The sequence below is a fragment of the Peromyscus californicus genome, unplaced genomic scaffold (genome assembly GCF_007827085.1).
Source record: "Peromyscus californicus insignis strain IS unplaced genomic scaffold, ASM782708v3 Scaffold_10__1_contigs__length_136768540, whole genome shotgun sequence".
In the NCBI taxonomy this organism is placed as follows: Eukaryota; Metazoa; Chordata; class Mammalia; order Rodentia; family Cricetidae; genus Peromyscus; species Peromyscus californicus.
This window is the reverse complement of record NW_026294391.1, coordinates 131,279,455-131,292,673: the sequence shown is the minus strand read 5'-3', so window position 1 is coordinate 131,292,673 and position 13,219 is coordinate 131,279,455. Positions and strand designations below refer to the sequence as shown.

The 13,219-nt window shown below is 38.5% G+C and overlaps 1 protein-coding gene across 9 annotated transcripts in view; it reads right to left on the bottom strand.

The window, feature by feature from the left end:
- The window catches only part of Mtm1 (myotubularin 1), a 140,801-nt gene that overhangs the window by 30,319 nt on the left and 97,263 nt on the right, over positions 1-13,219 (bottom strand). For 8 of the 9 annotated variants that reach the window (XM_052740819.1, XM_052740842.1, XM_052740834.1 and 5 more), the window contains 3 exons: positions 10,425-10,508; positions 7,843-7,992; positions 3,220-3,408 (listed from right to left, as the gene is read on the bottom strand). In XM_052740819.1, coding sequence (XP_052596779.1) covers positions 3,220-3,408; positions 7,843-7,992; positions 10,425-10,508 — 423 coding nt within the window. Of the gene's footprint in view, positions 1-3,219; positions 3,409-7,842; positions 7,993-8,748; positions 8,804-10,424; positions 10,509-13,219 lie in introns of all 9 variants that reach the window. The other variant, XM_052740878.1, reaches the window with a different exon arrangement.

Here is a 13,219-nt window from a genome sequence, read left to right as displayed (position 1 = left end):
TAAGAGGTTATTTTAGCTAGCTCTGCAAGCCTATATATAATGCAATGACACATCCATTCTCCCATAGACAGAGGGGCTGCTCCTCTGCATGTGTGGCTGTTACATAATTATGGGGAATTTCAGAGATGCTTGACATTAGAGTTCCTTTCATAAGTAACTGAGCATGACGTGTAAAAATAAAAGCAAAAGGAAAAATACATGTTTTAGTCATTGCTGAAGTTTCTGGCAAAACCAGACATTAACATAGCTCTACTTTAATTCAGCACAGTGCTCTGCCCCAAAATAGAAGCCGTGTGGTGCTAGATCTTACCAACCCTGGGTTTTGTTTAAATAAAAATGATGTTTTGTTGCTGATTACATCTAAATATGCACAAGAGAGGAAAAATTATTAGGGGTCAAGAGAACAGAAGTCAGCAAGGGTAAAAATCAATTAGTCAAGCACAGATTGAGTTCCCCAAAGTTCAGATTCTCCATCTCTGGTTACCTTTGAAGTCTTCCTTTTGGTTTTTCTTTCTTCAACGAAAGTGAACAACCCAAATTACCTAGAATATTATAAAGAGCCAAGGGCCTGTTGCTATGGATATAGACAAGTAATGGAGAGACAGAGCCTGGAGGAGAGGTTTTAAGAATGACCCAGAGTGCTTTAAGGCTTAGGTGTTCTGTTTTTTTTCCTTAATATTTTCCCTATTTTCAATCCTAAAAGTACTAGAAACAAAGGCTTATTTTCCCAACAATAAAAAAGGCATTCAAGAATTCTGTTGCTATAATGAGCTTTAGAGTTTAATATAACTAAGGTATTCATTTTACATATTTTAATATTTTAAAATATTATTTCTAAATACTTTACTTTAATGTTACATCATATCTATTTCAGACTAAATAAGTACATGGAATCATTGTATTTTATACATGTGTTCACCCTGAGTTATATATGAAGGATAATTCAAGAAGCTATTTAGATTTAATTTCCTAAATCCTTTACTTGTAATTCCTAATTGACTTACCAATTCAACTTCATGACTGTTTTACACAAAAGTTTGAAATTATTTCTACATAAACCCCAACTGTGTTAACAAATATTTTGTCTAAAGCAAACATGAGGCCAGGGCAGGCAGCCCAGGATTAAACATGTAGGACAGCTGAGTCACATACAAATGGTAAAGAGCTGAGCCCATACACATTCACAGTCTAACACACCCTAGGGCAGACAGGCTTCACATGCATTCCATTTTGGAAATTGCTGGATCTATCTGGGCTGCTCAAGGACTTGCTTTGCTTTCTTATGATGGGTTCTGAATAATTGAAGATGTCAGATAAATGACCTTGGGATGAGCAAAGCATTAAAGATGATGAAATTTAAGTCTACAGCTGAGAATAATAAATCTGAAAGACAGAATTTGGGAATGAGCAACTTGGGGCAGGCTTACAACACAGGTAAAGATGGGAGAATCAAAAACATAAAACCAGAAATCAGGCAAGGTATTTTAAACATCAATACTTGAGAGGCTGAGGCTGGAGGATTGCCATAAATTCTAAGCCAGCCTAGACTAAACAGTGAGACACGGTCTAAACCAACCTGTAGTAGAATATTATTTTAAAGTGTGTTACTTTTGTATATGTTGCATTTGTTTAATTCTGTGAAGCTGTGTTATTGTGCCTGTCTAAAACACCTGATTGGTCTAATAAAGACCTGAATGGCCAATAGAGAGGCAGGAGAAAGGATAGCTGGGACTGGCAGGCAGAGAGAAAATATATAGAAGGAGAAATCTGGGAGGAGAAGAGAAAAGAGATGTAGGAGTGAAGAAAGAAGGAGCTAGAGAAGAAGGTGGGCTCCAGGGACCAGCCACCCAGCTACACAGTAAGCTACAGAGTAAGAGTATGATTTACAGAAATAAGTGAATGGGAAAAGTGCAGAGGTAAAAGGTAGTAGGGGCAATTTAAGATAAGGAAAGCTAGCTAGAAACTAAGACAAGCTAAGGCCCTGCATTCATAATTAAGAATAAGCCTAAGATAAGGAAAGCTAGCTAGAAACTAAGACAAGCTAAGACCTGGCATTCATAATTAAGCCTCCATGTGTGATTTGTTTGGTTGCTGGGTGGCAAGGCTCCCCAAAAGACCAAAGACCAACCAACAAAACCAACCAATGAACCAAAGAAAAACACAAATAAGCCATTACAAGGCAAAACCTCCTTTCCCCAAAACCCTCAAAGCAAGATAGGCCTGTCAATCTTAGGTCACTTATAAAGGGCAAACAAGCTTTTTACAGCTGCTTCTGGGGGCAACACCATACAGTCACTGATGTTTGCAGTGATGACCCCATTCTACTTGAAGTATATTCACATATTCTGTTTCAAAAGGCAAAAAGCCAATTGAGATTTGCTTTAAAAAAAAAGAGAAAAATTCAATTTCTGTGTTTGTGATTATAAAATTCATACATGGACCTACTCATTTCTTCAACTATCTTATATAAATGACAATTTATGGGTACAGATGGTATACATGAGGAAGTCTTCAGGTAAAATTATAAATTTCAGATTTTAATACTAGCAGCTTCCTACAATTACTGAAGATAACCCACCAGTTCACACAATGAGAGTAATCACAGCCACAAGGGATCCAAAGACTATCTTTTGCCAAAGGGTCTAGACAAAGCCTTCTTTCATTATAGTTCTAGACATGCCATTTTATGAAGTCTTGCTTTGGCTTGTATTGGCTTGTTTATTTTGTGTTTTTGTTTAGTTGTTTGCTTGTTTTAGACAGAGTTTTACTGTTTAGTCTTGGCTGGCTTGGAATTCATGGCAATCCTCCAGCCTCAGCCTCTCAAGTACTAAGATTATAGGCTTAAACTACCTTGGATTCTCCTGCCTCTGTCTCCATGGTGCTAGGATTATGGCTGTTACCACTGTATATGACTAGGCTTAATGTTCATAATATTTCTTTTGTTATTGTTCATTCATTCACTTCTTTGGAGATAGGGTCTAATGTAAGTCAAGTTTGCCTAAAACTCATTATGTAGCTGAGGATGATTTTGAATTCATGTTCCTCCTGCCTCCACCTTCCCCATGCTAGAATTACAGGTATGTTCCCAGTGAGAGCCTGGCTTAAAAAATAATTACATAAAAATTCAAAATAAATTCACATATTGATATACTATGGAAAAACCATTCATGGAAAACACTGCAGTTCATGTTAAGTTAGGTTTTCATTGACTACACTCACCTTGTTGGCCACTGCATTTACACTGGGTCGTGCATCATAAATCGTGAGCTTAGAAATTTGTCTGTTAGTTTCCCTGATCACATCCAGGTATTTCTCGTCATCTTTGTTTCTTTTACCACTCATACCGACAAGAGGCTGACTGCAGCGCATAATGACCATCTTGTTTTCTGGATGAATCCATGACAGTACCTACGGTTAGTTCAGAAAGTTTAATCTAGCAAGTCTCCATAGATCATTAAAACTGACAATCATGACAAAGTGAATCAGTGCTGAAACTGGATACTTGCTTACTAGTAATTTTTTAGTGTGTGTGGCACCAGAACACACACATTTAACACAACTGCTCAGACACAATCAGAACAATCAGGTTTACCAGCCTTTCTTTTAAGATTAACACTATAAATTGATGCTTACAACAACAAAAATGAATTATTGTAAGAATGTAGAAAGTGTTTGCTGTTACTAGAATTTGGTAGCTTGAACTGAACATGTTATTATATGAAAACAACTTGAACAATAAGAGATGGGCAAAAGCAATCATTGCACTGCCCATGGTGGTAACTTACATCTACCAGTTCTTTCCCAAGAGTCTCAATTCTAGAATACAACATAGGAGGAAGAAAATACTAGGGAAGCAAAGAAAGATTTGGGTGGCCAAGAGAGCTACCACTATCCACTTTGAAGTCTAGATCCCCAAGGCCTAAAAGGGCATACGTGGCCCACCCTCAGAGTCAGTCTTCAACTGACTGGCAAGCCTGGCCCATGTGATGCTGGGCTTCTCAGCTCAAAGCATATGAAAAACTGTGCACATAAACAGTAGTTGATAACATCCTACAAAGTACTGAGCTGTATACTGCTGGTGTTAGCATTTAGGCATCTGTACTGGCCTGCTCTTAGGGTCCTGACAGGATATATCCTCAGCTGCAGCCACTAAGAGCACCCCTTGTATGCATTTGCTATGTTTCCTTATAAAAGGGGGGGTTTTGCCAACCTCCAGTATCTTTCTCTTCCTTCACTCTCATCCCCAAGGACCCATCTCTGCACCTTCTCTTCCCTCCCCTCAATAAACCTCCCATGTGGGCCTGTTGTACAGTGTGATTCCTTCCCACCATGTTAAAAATACAACAGCAGGTACTTCTGAAAATGTGGGAGAAGCCTAGTTTTCATTTTCATTAGCCAAGTTGGATAACTGTAGTGGACAGCAGTGTTTGATACTTCAAAATGGCTCAAGTGCTCCCAACACAAAGTAATGATAACTATTTGAGGTGATGAATATGCTAGTTAGCTTGAACTGGTCACTACAGTATATTTTTTATATATATATATATACTTATATAGTACACTGAGCCCTATAAATATGCATAACCACAGTGTGGCACTGAAAAATCAACTGTGAATGTTTGTGAATATGAAAGATATGTGGAGAGCAACCAGTTTTCCTGTAGTGCTACGCTCAGGCACTGAACTCTTGGCCCTCCCTAGTCAGATGGAGAAAATAATAATGACCTCAGATGACTGCAGGGAGGACAAAAGAAGAATGCCCATAAAGTATGCAATAAATGTGAGCTCATATTAGCTTCGAGAGGCAGAATCCATAGCCAGCAAAATCAGTTCCAAAAATGATTTTGGAAATACAGACACAAGGATGAAACAACATAATCATTTGGGCTCACTTAATATAAGATCAAATATTCTGATGACTTTGAAGCTATTCTTCTACGATGGCAAGTGACAAACATAGAAGCTTAACAATACAGTTTTATTATGATGCTGTGAGCTTCTCACTTCTGAAAAATTATCACATAATAAGAATATGCGTTTGTTCCCAGAACAAATATCTGAGTCCTTGTGCCATGCTAGAGATCAGCCCATGCCAAGGAGGCTCAAACCTTAGGAAGCCCTGGGAAATCCACTGGCCTACCTTAAACCTGCATCTTCTAACCCATAGTGTGGGTCTCAGATCTGCCCATCTACTTCCTATGACCCGTATAAAACTGTGCTTGTCTGAAACCTGTCATGAGTGTACTCATGAGGCCCACTTCCCCTGAGGGCTTAAAGGTAGCCTACAGTAGCTAGGGGACAGTGGCTCATTCTGGCTTTTTTACTTTTTGTGCATGTATGTTTTGCCTGTATGTATGCCTGTGCACTATACACACGCCTAGTTCCTTCAGAAGCCAGAAAAGGGTGTCTGATTCCCTGGAATTGATGTTGTGAGTCACCACGTGGGTGTTGAGAATCAAACTCTGGCCTACTGCCAAGAGTAGTTTGAACTCTTAACCATCGAGCCATCTCTCCAGTTTCCTGGCTACCTTTAAAAAATTGTATTTGATGTAGAAATGACTGGAAACAAATTGTGATAGTACTTTATTTTAAATTATCTAGTTTATATTATTACTATTAAAATTAATTTTGAGAAGCCATCATAATTAAAAAAATGTAGTCACTAAAAGATGTTTTTTACAGTATTATTTATTTGGAATTTTTAACATTTATTTATTTATATTGTGTGTGGGGTCATGTGAGTGGGTGGGCATATGCCACAGAGCATGTGCAGAGGTCAGAGAATGAATTAAGGGAGTTAGTTCTCTCCTTCTACCATGTCAGTACCAGGAATCAAACTCAGGCTGTCAGGCATGGCAGCAAGTGTCTTTATTCATTGAACAATCTCCCTGGCCCATAGCATTGTTTATAAGAGCGAAAAGTCAAAAAGGACCTAGAAATCTTACAGTAGAAAACTGATTAAATCATTGCACAACTAGACACTAATGTATGAACTGTTCATGAATAGTTAAGGTTAAGATATATTGCTAGGGAAGAAAAGTAGTCTGAGATCCAAATTAAAGGATAATTCAGTGCTGGTTCTTAATAGGTGGCAGGCTGGTTTTGCTTACCAGTGTTTTCTAAATATCTCAAATGAGTACATATCACTTATCCATTAACAGCTTCTATAAAATTAAGACAATCTTGTTTGTTTGAGAAAAGGAATATGCATCTGTTAACAAAAACAATGCAAGTGCATGAGTTCTCTAACCAGTGGTATTTTATTATAATGTGTACCTAATTTGTGTTTAAATGAGATATTTCTCACAACTATTTTTGTATTTTTATGTTTATTTTTAAAGGACTACATAATACTTATGTTTTCCATAACTGGCATATCCATTTTCTGGACAAATGTTCTGAGACCTATTGTCAACAGTCACACAATCAGAAGGTATGTTAGGAACAGTATATGACCAAGTTTATAATACATAATAGATCATTATAAAAATAAATATGACAACTTAGCCTTAATATTTTTTAAGAAAAAACAAGTTGGTAACCTCACAAAGAGAAAAACAATAACATGCTAATTTTTTCCCTACACTGAACTCTCTTACTCATGAAGAGCAACAGGAACTATAGGAACATGGTAGTAGACTGAGGTCAATGGCTTAGGCACAACTGTCTCATTTCTTCTCCTGTCCCATATGCCACAAAACAGACAGACAGACAGACAGACAGACAGACAGACACAGAGTATTCTACAAAGCAGATGTTCAATGAAGACTGAGTAGATAGTGCACCAAACCCATACATACCACACTAGCACAGTTCTCCCTTTCTGGTATAGGCAAGGCACATATCAAAAGACAAGTGTCTTGTGTCATAGTAGTACAGTCTGCTGCTCTAATACAGAAAAGCATGTCCAAGTGCAGCATAAGACCTACCTTCTAACTCTAGCTTCACATTCTACTAAAGAACATACTTTCAAGTATAATTTTATCAGGAGGATATGAACAGACACTAATCAAAGAAGCAAATGAAATTAGCTGACAATATATGAAGTTTTCCCAAAAAATATCCTTTTAAGGACAAGAATGTCTACACATAGAAGTCAAAGGCAAGGTGAAATTAAATCTTAATTTCTTCAAACATTTTTTTAAAATCTAGTAATTTGATGCAAAACCCAATGTACTTATTATGACAGCTCTTGAAAATTAACAGGGGAAGAAAAAACAATCTCTAAATTTTTAGGCAATAAAATTTATGTACCTAGTAGAAAGTATGACATGTTCATAAATATTTAAGGACTGCAAAAGAACTTTGTGAGCTAGGCTCAGTAACATGGTAGCATAATGTCTGGAATAATCTGTACTTGACTCCAGTTCATTAAGGGGATTGAGGCACCCTGCAAACAGGATGCAGATAAGCACATCCTAGGGTCAGCATAAAAGCCTGCACTAACACAACACGTTCTAATAGTTGAGTCCCTTCTTTGCAGCACAGTTTAACTAACATTTAGCAATTGCCTGTATCTTGTCAGGTATCATGCCATAATGAAGACAACAACCAAGAGCCTATCCTTTCTTTCCTACATCATTGAGTTGAGTGGTGCCACTCTCACTGGTACTCTCATTTAGAACTCCTTCCCTGTCTTCCTTCTGCAACCTGGATTCAGAGCTCCTAGAAGGCAGGTGTTCGTTCTTTTCCTATTTCACACAGTGCTACACTTGCAGTAGGCCCTTTGGTAATTACTCATCAGAATGAAACTCTAGAAAAAGAATGCTCCTCTGAGTTATATGACTGCAGTTCTTATGAAAGAAAAGGCATTCTCTGGGAGAAATGTGACATGGTACTCACAGGAATCCGATTTCGGGATCTAAAAGTTGCAACTCTCCTGAGATCATCATCTGAGGTCTGATAGGGAACCACTAAAAGAGCAGGGTATGTGTCACAGAGTTCATAGCACTTATTAATAAAAGTTATCCTCCAGTGGTGATTAGGTAGGCCCTGCAGGACAAAAGGAAATGTAAATCAACATGAAATGACTTCATCTCTGCAATATCTGGGCTCTTTCTTCCTTCTAACATTATGTGCCCATCTCTCTTTAACCACAGAGTGATTGGCAGCCTACTTATTTACAATAAGGATGTCAAATCAATGATATAGACAACATGAGCACATGGACAAAACACTAGTTGTTTCCAGAACTGAACTATCTCTCGTAACTGTAGGTTCTATGGAATATGAGGTCTTCCTTTATTTCATGTAGACATATTCTTTACTCTGTGCAATACAGATAAACCTAAATTCATCTCCTAGCCATGCACCCCTCCCCCTCCATTCCAAAGCAAAGTACCATGGGGAGTGTTAACCTATGTCTCCTTAAGGGTAGCAACTTCCTCTCCCTGCTCCAAATAAGACAGAGAGATGCAGTCTGCTCCCAAGAGAAAAGAAGGTAAGCCCATGAGAAAAAGCACTGGGGGGAGGGAAAGGAAACCCCTCTGGGGAGGCTCATTTCGCCACCTCCGACAAGTTGTTTAAATCAAGAGGCTAGAGACCCAGGATCATTCTGTAACTTGTGTGAGGAGTGAAGTCATTTTAAGCAGACTGCTAGTATGATAGGGAGACACAGAAGCCACCCCCACATCCACTATGGACAATAACCAGAGGTGGTGGAATATTCTCTCCCCATACTCACAAATGCACAAATACACACATGAATGTGAGCTAGGTGGGTGTTTGCTTTGGGGACAGACATTGTACCTGTTCTTTAGGTCTGGCCCTATGTACCACGACCAAACAGATGTTGAGTCTGATGCTGAGTCCAATTAGAGAGTTTTAAGTCCCATCAGAAAGTTACAAGAAAAAAAAGATTGAATATAATGGCAGTCTATAACAAAATACCTTCAGAAGTTCATCTATGCATGCAATTCTTAAAAAAACAGGAAATGTTTTGTTTTAAGCTAGAAGTTCAAACTACAGAAAAGTCTTACTATTGTTAACTAATGATAAATAAGGTAAAATACTTTCATACACCAAGTGAGAGAGGTTTGTTCCTAAATTGTGAACAATATTCTAATGGTCTTTCTTCCATCTCAGTTGTCAGTATAGAACAGAGGACATTAAAATGAAAGGTATACACCCTTTGAAAAATCAGTAGTCTAAAGTTGATTCACAGGAACCCTCCTAACTGTGTTCTAGAGAAAAACCTCCCTTTATCTACCCCGGGTATAAAATCTGCTTATGAGTATGCAAACCACTGATCAAAACTGAAAATGGAAGTCAAGCAGGGTCACAGTGGTCACAGGCTAGGAAGTTCTTCACAAGCTTAGGGTTCTGGAATAGTACTTTGTGTTCATACAAATCAACTGGCTCTAATTTGATTCTTGAAAGCTCATTTCATAACATTTTCAAATTATAATAGGAACCTCATAGAAGAAATATGAAAAATTCCATTGCAAAACTCCTAGCTGTACCACAGAATTGGTTATATTAGAAGTCAAACTGTAGCTCTGTTACATAATATGCTTGTTTGTGACATTCTTCATAAAAGTTCTTATATTTTTCCTTACTATGTGTAGGGTGTGTATGACATGTGCGAGCACATGATGCACATGTATACACAAGTGTTGATATTTGTAAGTACACATAAGAAAGCCAAATGCTGATGTCAGCTCTCTTCCTGTATTGTTCTATACATTATCTTTAGAAACAAGGATCTCACTGAACTTGGAGCTCCATGATTGGCTAGACTGGCTGGCCAGAGAGCCTCTGGGATCTTCCTGTATCTCCTCCAGTGCTGGGATTACAGGTCTAGGCTGCCACATTTGACTTTTTACATGGGTTCTATGAATCCAAGCTCAGGTGCTTAAGCTGCAAACACTTTACTTATTGAGTCAATTTCCTAGCCCAAACCTCATGCTCTTATAACAAATGAACATTACACTTAGATGACATTTATATGAGAGCATAATTAAGCTGTTTGTGGATACTATACATTAATTATAAGAATACATTCTAACTAAAGAATTCTAACTCATTTGAATCTGTAATTCAGAACATATACAAATTAAATAAAAAAGATCAGTAATATTTAAGCTTACACACACACACACACACACACACACACACACACACACACACACACACACAAAGTAATGTATAGAGGTTTGACTTTTCTAGACCCTAAGTATTTGACTTATTTTATAAACACCACAAAATGGATGTTCCTCACCTAGGAACTTGAATATGGCTACAGAATGAGCTTGCTAGTTACAAAAGGAAAATAATGAACAATATTATACAAAATGTAGATGATACCTCAGCCATGGACAGATATTAGGCAAGGCTGTTATTTATTCTGAGATGACCAACAACAGAATGTCCCTATGCATGTCTGCAAGTCAACACATAGCAGACAACAGAATTTATTGACTTACCTGCCTTCTGTATTCTTCAACTGGATTATAAACAGTCCACCCATCCACATTAAACTTCTCTTCATTTAAAAATGCAAATAATGGCTAGAAAAGGCCAGAAACAAAAGAATTTCAAGTTCGGTGTGAAGCAATAGTCTATTTGAAAAGTTCATACTTTTCACAAAATAAATTTCACAGATTTGCTAACCATGAAATTTCAACCCAACTTGAGACTTACAACAAAGAAACAACTGTGGAAAATTCAGATCAGCCTTACGCTAACTTACATTTTTCAGGAATAATTACTTTTGAAACCTCAATGTTCTATGGCTACAAATGTCACCTGTTTTTTAATGATGTTACATACACACAAACACACACACACACACACACACACACACACACACACACACAAACACACATCAGATTTCCATACTAAAAAGTATCTATGAATATTAAATACTATTATCAACTGATCAGTTAAAAGCCACTACAAATAAAAGAAGAAATTCAAGAATAATTATTAAACAGTGCACCTGTCTCAAGAGAGTATCATGACATGTTTATCTATTTAAAGGGAGACAGAACATTAGGAAACATTTAATTAACTGCTCTCTATGAATTCTGAATCAATGTTCTGGCCTCTGAAATGACAGGACTCTGACCTCTCAAGGCACTATTGATGAATTTCCCAGCTTCACATACCTTCTGTCCCCCAGTGAACATTCTAGCCTTGCTCTGGAAGTGGCTATCTACATTTCAACTCCACAACCTCCAGGCACCTCAAAGGCATGGAGTGGGAGTAGGGGTGGTGACTCTAAGGCTAACACCACAAACCAAACTCCTGGCTCCACCTCAATAGTCCAGTTCTTCCCAGTCTCTTCAGTTTAGCCAATGAGAACCCCATCCTCCTAGGTTATTGAGCCAAGTACTGTACTGCCAGTCTTGTCATCACCTGTGGTTGTATTTTACTTATACTGAAATGTGATTTTAATTGTATGTTAATAAATAAAGTTGCCTGGGGGTCAGAGCTATTAGAGCCATAGCAAGTGCGTGGCAGCGGTGGCGCACGCCTTTAAGGACCTGGAGGGCGGTACATACAGGCAGTGATGAGGCAGTCACGTGTTTGGGTTTACAACCAATGAGAATACAGAACAGCTAGACTATATAAAGACATACAGACAGGAAGTAGGTCCCTCTTTCGGAGAGCTCTCTTGACTGAAGAGGATCGCTGAAGCAGGAAGGGTGAGGCTCTTAGCTCTGACCTCTTGGCAACTTTATTAACATACAATTAAAATCACATTTCAGTATAAGTAAAATACCACCACATTTCTTCTCTGAATCGGCTCTGTGTTTCTTATTTGATAAGACGGTTGGTTATATCTACAATCACCTGCCTACCCCTCTGATCTCTCACTTGACTTATCACAGTAACTCTGAATTATTACCATTTTCAACTGTATGTCTCCAAGATCAGAGCAACAATTCTATAACATTAAGTTAGATCAAGTCATTCCCCTGCCAAAATCATCCCATGGCTTCCTGTGGTGATATTGTGTTCCCCAATATATTTTGCACCCTGATAAACTTAACTGGGTTCAGAGGACAGAACAGCCACTAGATAGACATAGAGGCCAGAAAATGGTGGCACACACACCTTTAATCCTATCACTTGAGAGGCAGGGATCCATCTGGATCTCTGTGAGTTCAGGACAACACTGGGAACAGAGCCAGTTGTGGTGGCACACAACTTTAATCCCAGCACTAGTTAACCATAAAGGTCTGGAGGTCTATATAGACAGACAGGAAGTGACAGAGCTGAGCTGGAAGAGGAAATGATGTAGCTGGGCGGAGAGGAAATGAGTTGGTAGAACAGAAAGGCATATAGGCGTGGCTATACAGGAAGTAAGTCTCTTTGGAAGCTGCAGAGTTGGTGAGGTGAGGTTAGCTATGGCTTTTCCTATTCTTCTGATCTCTCAGGTTTTAACCCCGATATCTGGCTCTGGGTTTTTTATTAATAAGACCATTTAGCACTTCGTCTTACAGCTTCCCATTTGGATCATGGAAAAGTTGGAGTCCTTCTAATGGCCCACATGGCTGTCTGCCACCTGGCCACTTCTGGACCCTCTATACATAGTTACTAAAACAGACCTTGGTCTAAAACACATATTTTTTTGACTGAGTAGCACAGTGAATCCATGAAGCACCTGCAAATCCTGGAGATGCTGTGGCTGGGTGATTGTCCAATAGGTATCCATCTCCCTATCCATTTTCTTCTGTAAACTACTCTGAATGTCAGTGTCCCTTCCCCTGCATTACATAGAATTTCTGGAAAAGTCTTTGCAGCAAGTTTTCTTTTAGGGTAAAAACTAATCACCAACATTCTGGAACTTAATATCTTCTTGAATTTTCCTAAGCATGTGACACTCTTGGTGGCTCTCAAGTCTAACAGTGTCAGACCTAAGTGCTATATTCCATAGTATATAGCATGCATCTCACATATTAGCCATGGCATGGACCACTTAAGAAACTGACCAAGGCCCCAGCCTGACACTGATTTAATGCTTAATTTTTCAATGCCAGTGGAGAGAAGAAATGAAGTCTGTTAACAGATGTTTACCTCGGACTTTGGTGAAAACAGCACTAATATACATAGTGGACTTCTCTAATCATTAGCAGAAAGTCTGGCACACAATTAAGCAGTTTATTGGTGACATATCATCACTCTGAACACCTGATACCATCCTGGTCAGTACCTGGTATGAGTAAATACTCACTATCCCTAAATGCTATGCTCTGGGCAGAGTTGTAGATGG